This window comes from Phodopus roborovskii, unplaced genomic scaffold (assembly GCF_943737965.1).
Source record: "Phodopus roborovskii unplaced genomic scaffold, PHOROB, whole genome shotgun sequence".
Taxonomy (NCBI): domain Eukaryota; kingdom Metazoa; phylum Chordata; class Mammalia; order Rodentia; family Cricetidae; genus Phodopus; species Phodopus roborovskii.
Window position 1 is genome coordinate 2,724 of NW_026125027.1, and position 13,843 is coordinate 16,566.

The 13,843-nt window shown below is 37.9% G+C and overlaps 1 protein-coding gene across 1 annotated transcript in view; it reads right to left on the bottom strand.

Annotated features, from left to right (window-relative positions):
- Window positions 1-234: 234 nt before the first annotated feature.
- Window positions 235-13,843, bottom strand: part of LOC127230067 (A disintegrin and metalloproteinase with thrombospondin motifs 6-like) — a gene marked incomplete at its 5' end in the record, with an annotated part of 78,149 nt that continues 64,540 nt past the window's right edge. The window contains 2 exons of the mRNA XM_051195583.1: window positions 235-389; window positions 13,229-13,309. Coding sequence (XP_051051540.1) covers window positions 235-389; window positions 13,229-13,309 — 236 coding nt within the window. The remainder of the gene's footprint in view (window positions 390-13,228; window positions 13,310-13,843) is intronic.

Here is a 13,843-nt window from a genome sequence, read left to right on the forward strand (position 1 = left end):
AGGGATACACAGAGAAACCCTGTCTCAAACAAACAAACAAGCAAGCAAGCAAGCAAACAAACACATAAAAAATAAAAAGAGAAATGTTATCTGGCAAATCATTTTATCTTCATTACCTTAATTGCATCCCCTAGAAAATAGAGCTGATCAAACATGAGCCTTTCTACCTCATAATGTGGAAATTACAGTAAAAATATAATGACAAAGACACATTTACCATTACAATGAGGTGTTTCAGGTGGGTCCTAAGGCTATGTTTTTTCCAGGGACTTCTGGTTCATCTGCTGGTCTCTTATAGTGGAAAGCTGTTCCAGAAACATCAAATTTCCTAGGCCAATCAATAGTCCAGGCACCATTAATATAGTAATCATCTCCTTCAGATTTTAAAGCTGGAAAAGAGAGTAAAAATCCACCTTAAAATGTTAAATTTCATTTACTAATACACTGTGGACCAGCTATTGCACAAAAAGTTATAATGAAGAGCCATCTCATCCAGGGATGGTACTGGGCCATCTTCCTCTTTCCCCTTTCTCCCTCCATCTCCCCACTCCCCTTGTTTGTTTTTCTTATTCCTCCCAAACAGTGATTGAACTTATTGTGGGCATATTCCTACCTGGGACCCCACCTCTCAAAATAAAAAGTGCACAAACGAAATTGGGTTTTTAGAAAGCCTCTGGACAACATCCATATCTTGAGTCTCAGGGCAGGAAGGTGATTGCTGGGTGGCCTGAGGGTGGGGAGAGGCAGGGCCCTGCTCCATAAATTGTTTGCATCCACAATCAAAGTGAGACTCTGAGAGACTGAGGAGCCATAGGGTAGGGTGAGGGTAGCACCAGCTCTGGAGCGTGGGGTTGCTGTGACCTAAGGCCAGCCTGGGGTGGAGAGTGGGACCTTTGTCTCAAGCATTGCAGGGCACCCACTGAGGTGACAGGGGTGCTTGCCTTATGTTTGAGACAAGGTCTCTCTATGGAGCCCACTGGTCACATACTTGTAAGTTTCCTTCTGCCTAGCCTCCTGAGAACTTGGTTTACATATGATCTGCTCCTGCTTAAATGCAAATTGGAATAACAAACTTCGCAGTTTCGATGCCTCTACAAGATCTGGTATAGAAATAAAGCCATTAGCAGTCAGGCAGAGGGGAGGGGCTCAGGGGGTTCCTATCCATCATACTGAACTATTTGCTACAGATACAGTTAGGAAGTTAGTTGTATTGCCAACTAGTGACCACACTCAGGCTCCAGTGGGTACTCTCTAACTCAATGACCGCACAGATGACCCTGGTTAAGCTAAAAAGTCATAAAACAAACTACAAGTCATGAATCTGGAGTTAGAATGGAGTGCTGATAGGGATGGGAGATGTAGAGGAAAGGCTAATAATACTGAATTATATACATACATGTATGAAAATTGTCAAAAATGAATTAATAACAACAAAATAACGTCAACCAAAGAACTGCAATAATTTTTCACTTGACTGCTAAGAGTGTAATTACTTAAGTATTCCTAGTGTTGTTGGTGGAAATGAATGAAACATTTATATGAGAGGATAAGAAGGGCATTAGGAAAAATTTAAAGAACTGCTTAGCATGAGGGTAGAAGTGAGGGGCAGACTTTCCTCACTAAATATTGAAGGCATGGTTACATGAGGGGAAACTTGTGATTCTGGTCATAGACACTGGAACCAAAGAATTAGAAAACAGACCGAGGTACATAAGAGAATCTGTCTTAGTACTACCTAGTGTGTGTGTGTGTGTGTGTGTGTGTGTGTGTGTGTGTGTGTGTGTTTGAAACAAGCTTGTTTTACCTGTCAATCCCAGTTCCCTTTACCCTCTGGTCCTCCCTGTCTTCCCCCCATCCCCTTTCCACCCCTTTCTGCTCCCCAAAAAGGGTGAGGCCTTCCATGGGGAGTCTTCAAAGTCTGTCATACCAATTGGAGCAGGGCCTAGGCTCTCCCCCATGTGTCTAGGCTGAGAGAGTATCCCTCTATGTGTGATGGGCTCCCAAAGTCTATTCGTATACTAGGAACAAATACTGATCAACTACCAGAGGCCCCATAGACTGCCCAGGCCTCCTAACACCCATGTTTAGGGGGCCTGGGTTTGTCCTATGAGTACTACCTAGCTTTTAAAAAAACATTAAAATTAATTTCACTTCTCATATATTACAGCCCAACCACAGTTCCCCTCCCTCCTCTCCTCCCAGTCCTTTTCTTCCACCTTGCCTCTCCCCTAGATCCACTCCTCCTCTGTTTCCCTTCAAAAAGAGCAAGACTTCCAGGGATGTCAACCAAACATGCCATTACAGGATGCAATAAGAGTAGGCACATGCCCTCTTGTCAAGGCTGGATAAAGCAACCCAGTAGAGGAAAAGGGCGCCAAGAGGCACAAGAGTCAGAGACAGCCCCCACTCCTACTGTTAGGAGTCCCACAAGAACACCAAGCCACACAACCCTAACATATGAAGAGGACCTAGACCAGACCCATATAGGCTCCTTGATTGCCACTCCTGTCTCTGTGACCCCTGTTGAGTCTTGGTTACTTGATTCTGTGGGCTGTTTTCTTGTGATGTACTTGACCCCTCTGACTACTACAATCCTTTCTCCCCTTCTTCCACAGGGTTTTCTGAGCTCCACCTAATGTTTGGCTGTCCGTCTCTGCATTTACTCCTATTAGTTGCTGGATAAAGCCTCTCTGATGACAATTATGCTTGGCTCCAGTCTAAGAGTATATCAGAATATCATTAGAAATCATTTAATTGGCTGGTTTTGTTTGCTTGTTTGTGTTTTGCTAGTTGTGTTTGGTTCTATCCTAGGGCTCTGGGGGTATCCAGCCTCTGGTTCCTGGCCCTCCAAGCAGTGTCAGCCATGGGCCCCTTCTCGTGGCATGCATCCTAAATTGGATCAGTCATTGGTTGACTACTCCCACAAGTTCTGTGTCACCTTTACCGGAGCACATCTTGCAGGCAAGACAAATTGTAGGTTGAAGGCTTCGTGGCTGGGTTGGTGTACCAGGTCCTGCTCTGGAGGCCTTGCTTGGTGCCAGAAGATGGTTGGTTCAGGTTGTTCTGTATCCTCTATTATCAGGAGTCTTCACTAGGGTCACCCTCATTGACTACAGGGAGTTTCCATTGCACTAGGTTTTTACCTCATCCCTGAAATATCCCCCAACTCCAGTCATCTCTCCCAGTACTCTCTCCCTCCAGTCCACCCCCAATCTGATCCCTCCTGTGTCCATGCCTACCTGCCCCCAGTCCACCCATGAAATCTCCTCTATTTCCCCTTCCCAAGGAGATCCACGCAACCCCATTTGAGCCCTCCTTATGATTTAGCCTCTGGGTCTGTGGATTGTAGCATGATTACCTGTGACTTCACAGCTTTTATTCACTCACAAGTGAGATCACACCATGTTTGTTTTTCTGGGTCTCAGTTACCTCACTCAGGATGATTCTTTTTTCTACTTACAAACATTTGATAGAAAATTTCATGATGTCAGGCATTGGTGGCTCATGCCTTTAATCCCAGCTCTTGTGAGGCAGAGGCAGGCGGATCTCTATGAGTTCTAGGCCAGCCTGGTCTACAGCGTTAGTTCCAGGACAGGCTCCAAGCAATACAGGGAAACCCTGTCTCAAAAAACAAAACAAACACAAATATTTCATGATATCATTTTTTTAAGTAACTGAGTAATACTCCATCATGTAAATATATGCACCACATTTTCTTTATCCATTCTTTGGTTGAGGGAAAGAAATCTAGGTTCTTTCCAGTTTCTGGATACTATGAATAAAGCTGCTATAACATAATTGAGCAGATGTCCTTAAGCTAAGATGGAGTGTCCTTTGAGTTTATGCCCAGGAGTGGGACAGCAGAGTCTTGGGGTATATCAATTTCCAATTTTCTGAGTAATGGCCATATCGATTTCCAAAGTGGATAGACAAGTTTATACTTCCACTGACAATGGAGGAGCGTTTCCTCTTGCTGCATATCCTCTCCAGCATGAGCTGTTGCTTGTGTTATAGATCTTAGTCATTTTGACAGGTGTAAGACAGAATCTCAGAAACATTTTGATTTTCATTTCCCTGATGGATAAGGATGTTGAATATTTCTTTAAGTGTTTCTCTGGCATTTGATATTCTTCGGTTGATAATTTTCTATTTAGCTCTGTACCCCATTTTTTAACTGGATTATTTGGATTTTTTATATATCTAGTTTCTTGAGTTCTTTATATATTCTAGAAATCAGCCCTTTGTCAGACGTGAGATTGGTGGAGATCTTTCTCATTCTCCAGGCTTCCTTGTTGTCCTGTTGACAGTATCCTTTGCCTTACACGACACCTTTCAGTTTCATGAGGTCCCATTTACTAATTGTTGATCTTAGGCCTACACTATTGGTATTCTGCTCAGGAAGTTGTCTACTCTGACAATGTGTTCAAGACTATTCCCCACTTTCTATTCTATCAGGTTCAGTGTATCTGGATTTATGTGTACATCTTTAATCCACTTAGAATTGAGTTTTGTGCAGGGTGATAGATATAGATCTATTTATATTCTCCTACATGCCAACATTCAGTTAGACCAGCACCATTTGTTGAAGATGGTTTCATTTTGCCATTGTATATTTCTGGCTTCTTTATAAAAAAAACAGGTCAACAGATTTGTGGATTTATGTCTGGGTCTGCAATTCAATTCCGTTGTTCAACCTTTCTGCATTTATGGCAATACCATGCAGCTTTTACTACTATAGCGCTGTAGTAGAGCTCCAAACCAGGGATGACAATACTTCAGGATTGCTCTTGCTATCCTGTTTTTTTGTTTTGTTTTCTTTTCTTTTCTTTTTCTTTCCCACATGAAGTTCAGTATTGTCTTTGGTCTGTAAAGAATTTTTATGGGAATTGCATTGAATCTGAGGATTGCTTTTGGTAAGATGGTCATTTTTACATTGTCAATCCTACTGACCCATGAGCATGGGAGGTTTTTCCACTTTCTGACATCTTCAATTTCTTTCTTCAAATACTTGAAGTTATTGTCATACAAGTCTTTCACTTGCTTGGTTACAACTACTCCCAAAATATTTTATATTATTTGTGGTTATTGTGAAGGGTGTTGTTTGCCTGACATTTTTCTTAGCCTGTTTGTCATTTGTATGTAGGAGAGACACTAATTATTTTTTTTTAGTTAATCTTATAGGCAGACACTTCACTAAAGGCATTTTACTTATTTTCTGGTAGATATTTAGGGATTGCTTATGAATATGAATACTATCATATCATCTGTGAAAAGCAATACTTGGATTTCTTCCTGTCCAATTTGTATCCCTCTGGTCTTCATTAGTTGTCTTGTTGCTCTAGCAAGGTATGGTAAGCAGTCTTGTCTTGGTCCTGATTTTAGTGGAGCTGTTTTGAGTTTCTCTCCATTTAATTTGGTGTTGGCTATATAGGCTTGCTGTAAATTGCCTTTCATGTATAGGAATGCCCCTTGTTTCCCAGATCTATACAAGACTTTTGCAATGAAGAGGTATTGGATTTCGTCAAAGGATTTTTCAACATCTAGTGAGATGATCATGGTATTCTTTCTTTCATTTTGTTTATATAGTAGATTACATTGACAGATTTTTCATATGCTGAACCATCCCTGTATCTCTGGGATGAATCCCATTTGGTCATGATGGCTAATCTTTTTTGTGTTTTTTGATCCAGTTTGCAAGTCTTTTATTGAGTATTTTTGCAACAACGTTTATGAGGGAAATTGGCCTTTAATTCTCTTCTTTGTTGAATCTTCTGTGGTTTGGGTATCAGGGTGACTGTAACCTCATAAAGGGAACTTAGCAATTTTTTTTCCTGCTTCTATTTTGTGGAATAATTTGAGGAATATTGTGATTATCTTTCTACCTTCCCTTCCCCCAGTAAAACTTCCCATGTAAGCTCTATGTGCATGGCATGTTTGTCTCTCAACATCCATGGTTTGGACCCCACCCGCCAAGATCCCCTTCACACTGAATTATAACTGGCAGGGGGCAATCAAAGCTAAATGTGTATGAAAACGCCATGAGGATATGTGTTACACTAATTTGTATGCTGATTTTAAAAAATAAAATAATCCCTGCTCATATCATGAATGATCAATCATGAAACCAGAACCCACAAGTCACCTAGTAAAGCTAAGTTTATCTCAGCCATTCCACCCACTAATTAGCTCCAATTGTCTCTGTAAATCAACTTCACATGGTCCTTAGCTTAGCCAAGAACAGCTATACAGAAGGAACACCAAGCATCAACCTGCAAAACTCTCACTTGGCACAGCACAAGTGTGTGAGAAACTTATTCTAAAGGTAGGAACCTACTTCTATTTCCAAGTGTCAGTCCAGAGCCAGATCTGGAGTAGGATCCAGAGCCAAACTCAGACACTAGTCCAGAGTAGTCCTCATAAACAAAGACGTGGGAAAAATGCTACCTTTTGCAGAGGAATTCCCAGCAGCAAGACTGTCTTTGAGGAACCAGGAAAGAAACATGAGGGATACCAGACAGAACACAGTAATCAAGGAATTTATTCCTAGGTAGTGTCTATTATTTCAGTTAGTATTCTACTACCAGGGGAGGACTAGGTATTGAATAGGAAATTCAACCACACCTCAACCACACTACAATAAAGTCCGTCTAGGACATTGCAAACACTCTCAGTAAAAGAAGGGCAACCAACACCAAACAAACAAATAAATGACTACCCAACTCTAACTTCTGATATGCAAATCACAGCACAAGAACACAGTAATATGAAAAACGAAGACAAGCTGTCGCCTCCAAAAAGTATCAATCCAAAATAATGGGCCCAAGTTAGAAACACCTACAGAAAATCCCAGAAGGAAAAGTCAAAAGAATGACAATAAACACGCTCAAAGAAATGAATGAGAATATGAGTAAACAGCTGAAGAAAGGAAGTCAACATATTACAATGGAATGTAAAATATAGAAGAAAATCCAAGTTGAAATGATAGAGATGAAAATAAGTCAAATAAAAAGTTCAGTGGAATGCCTCACCAATAAACAGAGCAGAGCACAGGGAAAATAGGCAAAGTGGAAGGTGGATACATTCAGTGAAGAGCACTCATACTTTCTTTTTATATGTGGGAATGCAACGTTCTTTGAGATACCATAAAAACACCAATTCCTTTGAACTAGGAACATGGACGGAGAACTTCATATCATAAAAATATTTTCAGCAAAATGACAACAGAATATTCCCCAAATCTAGGAAAAAGGAAGTCCACCTAGGTATAAAAGCATGCAGAACACCAAATAACTCCTCACACTGTGTCATAATCAAACACTGAATATCCAGAAAGACGAAAGTGTTTGAAAGCTGCAAGAGAGAAACACCAAAATGAAGGCTTATCACAACAGCTGAGTTTTTAACTGAAACTTTTAAAATAAGGCTTTGAATTATATATTTCAAATTTGGAAAGATTACAGCTGTTAAACCAGATTGTAACACTTGGCAAAACTCTGTCGGGATGTGAGAAGAAAAAATTTCCATGATAAAAGCAAGCTGTAGGAGTTTATGACCACTAAGTCACCTAACAGAAGATACTGGGAGTAATTCTTTGGACCTAAAAAGTATGGTAAGAGGCTAAGGGGGTGAGGGAGCTAATAATGCTAGAACAACAGTTAGCAAAGGGGGATTAAGAAAAAGAACAAACGCTACAACATCAATAGAATGACAGAAAGTAATACACTCTTTCAACAACAGTGCACATTAATGGTTTTAATTTCCCAATCAAAAGACAGAAAATAAAAGATTGGATTAAAAACAGGAATCGTGTATTTTCTGCTTGTAAGAAACACACCCACCTTCAAAGACAGATACTAGTTTAGGGTGAAAAAAAAATGGAAAAAGGTATTCCAAACAAATAAAATTTGGAAATATCAGGTATCACTGTTCTAATCTGACAAAATGCATCTCAAACCAAAAGTCACCTAAAGAGAGTAAGAAGATCCCTTCATTCCAGTTGTATCAGTTACTTGTCTTGGTGCATCAATAAAATACCTGGTAAGAAATAAACTTAAAAGGGGGTTTATTTTGGCTCATAGTTCTCATAGTTGTAGGAAACAGTCATCATGGAAGAGAAACCCTGTGTTAGTGTCATGAGGTAATTGACTGTTCTGAATCATCTGTCAGGAAGTAGTGGTACATGACTGCACAGCTGGCTATCTTTTTTACCTAGTCAAGTATTCTAGCCTGTGCAATGGTAATGCCCACATTATGATAGCTCTTCTAATCTCAATAATCTAACCAAGATAATTCCTCATGTGGATGACCAGAGATGAAACTAATGAAGATAATTATTCATATGTATGTGTTGTACGTGTAGAGGCTTGTTTCCTAGATGGCTATAGATCCTTTCAAACTAATCAATATCAACCATCGTAGGGATTGATCCAATAAGAAGACATTACAATTCTAAACATACATAAATTGAAAATAGCTAAGTTTAATTTCATGAAACACAAACCACTAGACATAAAGACACAGATTAATGTAGTCACAATGGTAGTGTAGCAACATCCACCTCTCACCAACGGATAGGCCGTCTCAGTTCCCATCCACATACCAGACAGAGAAATGTTAGGATTAAATGACATTTTAAATCAAATAATCTCAACAAAATCTATAGATATTCCATTAAAAAACTCTATGATATTCTCAGCATCCCACAGAACTTTCTCTAAAATAGATCATATATTGCACACAAAATAGTTGTAGCAAATATAGAACACTTAAAATAATTCACCAAGTGAATAATTCATTTTATTCTATTTGATCATAGGGATTTAAGGCTATACATCAACAGTAAGAATTATGGAGCAAACAACACATGATTGAGCAATAAATGGATCATTGAAGAAATCAAGAAGGAAACAGCAACAAAAATATCTCTGGAATCAGATTATAATGAAAACATAACATACCAAAACCTGTGGGATACAGCAAAAATAGGACAGAGGGAAGCTTAGAGTTCTAAATGTCTACACAGAAATCAGAGAGATCTCAAATAAAAAATGTCATAATACATCTTTTTTGGAAAAGTGCGAACAAGCCAAACTCCAAATCAGTAGATCAAAAGACATAATTAATGGAAGGGCAGAAATGAATGAAGTAGACTCTTGCAATTACTACTTAACCAAGAAGGGAGAAAATACAAATATATAAGATTGGACAAAGCTATCCAACTGATGTAATCTATTTGACTAGATTTATGGAATATTAGCTCAGTAACACTACAGTATACATTCTGCTTAATCGCACATGTGTTGAGCCACAATAAAATATTAATGACAAATATCACACACACACACACACACACACCTACCTCTAAAAATATCTTGTACATGTAGTTTCTATGTTTAGGACTAAACTAGAAACCAACAGTAAAACACATTTAGAAAATGAGTAATTTCTGCTTAAAGATAAGTAACATATTTAAAAACAAGTGATAATGACAATATGATACCTAAAAATATGTGGTTAGCTGGGCAGTGATGGCACATGCCAGCACTCAGGAGGCAAAGGCAAGCAGATTTCTGTGAGTTCGAGACCAACCTAGTCTACAGAGCAAGCTCTAAAATAGCCAGGACTAAATAGAGAAATCCTGTCTCAATAAATAAATAAATAAATAAATAAATAAATAAATAAGTGATTAAACTAAAGAGAAATTTAAAGTGCAAAACATTTATTTCATAATATAAAAAACAACAATCTACATTTCCATATTGAGAAACTACCAAAAATAACAAATTAAAACAAAATAAATTAAAATGCCATTAATAAATAGAAGAATAAGGACAGCTGTCATGGGGAAATAGACAAAAGCATTTGAACCAAAATCCTGATCTTTGAAAATATCAGAAAATTAATAAACCCTTCACCAGAATGATCAAGAAAAAGAAATAAAAGATTCAAGTTAACAGTCTAGAAAATGAAAAGAATGATGTCTATATGTTTACAGACATCTAAAGAATAATAAAGCAATGTTATATATAGTATTATGCCAATAAATTGAAAAACTTTATAATTACAGAAACTCAGTTTTTTCAATAAAAACTTCCCATAAAGAAAACTTAAACCTGAGTTTTACAGTTAAAGCCTATCCAATATTAAAACATAATATCTATTTCCCCTAGGTTCCTTGAGAAAATGGGGGAAAGTGTTTCTCAACTCATTTTATGGGGTCAGGTTTATATCAAGAAAGACATCACATGAAAAAACAAGAGACTAACAAAAAACATGGGTTTAAATAGCCTTACAAATATTAGAAAATCAATTCCATCAATATAATTGGGATACTACATTATGATAAAGTGATATTTTTGTTCCAAGAATACTAGATAGATTTAACAAACAAAGACACTGGTTTTCATTACGTTAATATTGGTTAAAACCCCATCAGTAGATCCAGAGAACTTCAATAGCCATGCATGACTAAAACCCTCAGAACAGAGCATCCTTGACTTAATAAAATGCCATCCACATAAATTCCTCACTAACATTGTATTTAATGGTTTTTTTTTTAAATGAACATTTTTCTCTTAAGTTTGGATTAATAAAGAGATGTTGGGCATCCTCACATCTATGTAACCTTGTACCACACAGAAAAGACTAACAATAATAAAGATTGTAAATAAAAAGGGAAACTGCCTTTGTTCAAATTTGACATGGTGATCTATGTAAAACAACAACAACAACAACAACAATCCACGAAAACTCTAGAACACAAATTTATAAAAGCTCCACTAAAATTAGCAAATACTTGTAACTAGGTCCCAAAATATGAGGCATGTGTAAAGAGAAATTAGTGGGAGGCTGGAGAGTGGTTAAGGGCTAATGCCAGTCTCCCAGAGAACCTAAGTTCACTTCCTAGCACTTGTATAGGATGGCTCACAACTGTCTGTAACTCTAGCTTCAGAGGATCTGATGCTACAGGCATCCATATCCACATGCACTTGCCCACACACAGACAGATATATATACATAATTAAAAATGATAATAATAATTATCTTTAAAAATTGAGTTACATAATGATAATAATTTAAGTTGGAAAATAAAGTTTTCAAGCATGCAGTTGTTGTGTAGAAGTCTCCTGAGATTAAGGCCTTCTACTATGGAGAGAAATTTCTCACAACGGGAAATTAATGGAAAGGTGGAGCAATAGCATGTTCTAAGGGATGAGAAGTACCCCAGGAAGCTCCTTAAACCAGGAAGTAAACACCCCGATAACTTGAGAAGTCCCTGCCTTCCGCAAGGCCACATAAACTGTAAGGCCACCTGAATCACTTTCAGATGAGCCAGGGCACAAAGCCTCAGGCCAGCTACCTGGGAGAGGCAGAGACCAGCCAATCATCTTGAAAATATCAATAACGACCAACTTAGCCACTGCGAAAGGACTCTCCAGACTACTGAGCTGCCCGCAGGCTGTGCAGTGTGCTCTGGGTTTCCAGCTTTTGAGAACTGTCACCCATGCTGGGCTGGGCTTTGGTGAAGCAGTTATCTTTGAGTAGTCCCTGCTCCTGTATGTAGTCCCTCGCCCATATTCCTGTAAGTAACGCTGATAAAAACGGTTCCCCCAAATGGATTTGGTAGTGTCTATCTCTGGTCTGTTCTCTGTTCCCTATATGTAGTGAGTAGATATGTGTTCACATCTCATCAGGAATAGTGTCACTCAACAACACATTTTTATTAGATATATAGTATGTTATAGCTCTGGGATTTATTTATCACATAACTGAGTTTATACTTCATTACCAACAGCTCTCCATCTGTTACTCTCCTTCTAAGACCGACTGTAATCAGACATGTATGTGTCTATGAGATTTTAGAACGTACATATAAATGATGTGAAGAGCTAACTCTGTCTGTGTTTGGTTTATGTCATTTTCCAAAATGTCCTTTGAGTTTGTTTATGCCATAGCAGGATTTCCTTTTTTATCTGTTTTTCCAATTTTAAAATATAATTACAGAATTCCACCCACTTCCTTCCAACCCCCTCATGTCCCCCACTCCCTTTCAAATTCATGCCTTTCTATTATTTAATTATTATTATTGCTACACATATATACAAATAAATATATAAACGCAACCAGCTTAGTTTGTATAGTGTTGCTTGTATGTGTATTTTAGGGATGATAACTTGGGATTAGATGATCATTTAGTGTATCCATCTGTGGAGAAGATGGATCCTCCCTCTCATGGCAGCTTTTAATTGCTTATAGCTTTTAATCTAAGGGCAAGGCTTTGGGTTACTTCTTTCATCTATGTTGGGATGTCAACAGGTATTATCATTGTTCAGGTCTTGTTTGAGCAGCCATATTGTACTTTTTCATTTTGAATTATGTGTTTATGTGTGTTTTGTATGGGTCTGTGAATGTAGTGCAGTACCCCAAGACTCAAGAAGGTGTTAGATCCCATGGAACTGGAGGTACAGGCAGTAATTAGCTGCCCAACACTGGTGCTGAGACCTGAACCTTAAAAATGAAATGAAGGGAGTTGGTTCCATGGTTAAAAACCATGCACTGCTCTTGCAGAGGACCTGGGTTCAGGTCTCAGGCAGCTGTGAATAATTCTGTAATGAACATGGAGTATATTTATATCTTTGAGATAATGACATGTACCTGCATGCACACACACACACACACACACACGTACACATATACACACATGCACATACACAGAAGCTTTATTTATAATAGTAAGACTATAAATATGTTTCAAATATCCATCAACAATTGAACAAATGTCATATTAATATTAAAATTATATTTATGCATTATTATAACATGCATACCATACAGATATGAAAAATAAAAATTAAATTAAAAATAGATCAATGTTTGCCTGAGACCAAGGTTGGGATTATGGAACTAAACTCTAAAGAATACTGAAGGAAATTCAACTGCAAAAGACAATAAATTTTAGAATCATAGAAATGTTTTCACTTTGGTTGTAGCATTTATATGATCATTAATAATATTCAAACTATATAGTTAATCATTATGTATTCTATTCTACATAAGCTATACTTCAATAGTATTGAGTTAAAAATCAAACAACACAGTGAAGTGTAAGCTATAAGCTTCTAATTTTTCTGCTTAGTATTTATATGTGTATGGATGCATCTTGAAACATCTTTCAGTATTAGATCCTTCACATCATTAATTAAAAAAATAATCTAGCAAAATTACTTACCAATGTAATTTTTTGACATGGAAACTTCTCTTACTTCGATATGAACAGAACCTCTTGGAATCCGCACCACTTCCATATAACCTGGAACACAGATGAATGCTGGCAATAAGCAGCTAACTAGAAAATGAGCACGTAGTAGCCATCTAGTACTAGCAATGCTTTTTATTCTTTCATTTCTTCTTTGACTTTGTACTTCATAACTGTAACTGTGTGTCTATGAAGAGAAAATGTTCAAACGGTGGGTAGGAGGGAGCTTGAGATAGAGTGTGACTTACTTTGTAGATCAAGCTGGCCATGAACTCATAGAGATCTGCCTAATTTCTTTTTTTTCTGCAATCACCTGAAGATATTTTACAGCCTTGATGTGTGTGATACTGTCCCACCTTTCTTTTCTCAGCAGGCTCTCCTTACACCACTGCTCTATGGGTTATCACAGTTTAAAGAAACATGGCTACAGTCATAGCTACCCATTGAGGCTGGGAGGACAGGATCGTCTGTCTATGCTGGGGAATTCAAAAGCAGATAGGGTCATTTCAGTGGATCCTATTTAAAAACCAAACCAAATAAAACAAACAAAAACAAAAACCCGTAGGACTGGAGGTGTAGCTCAGTGGC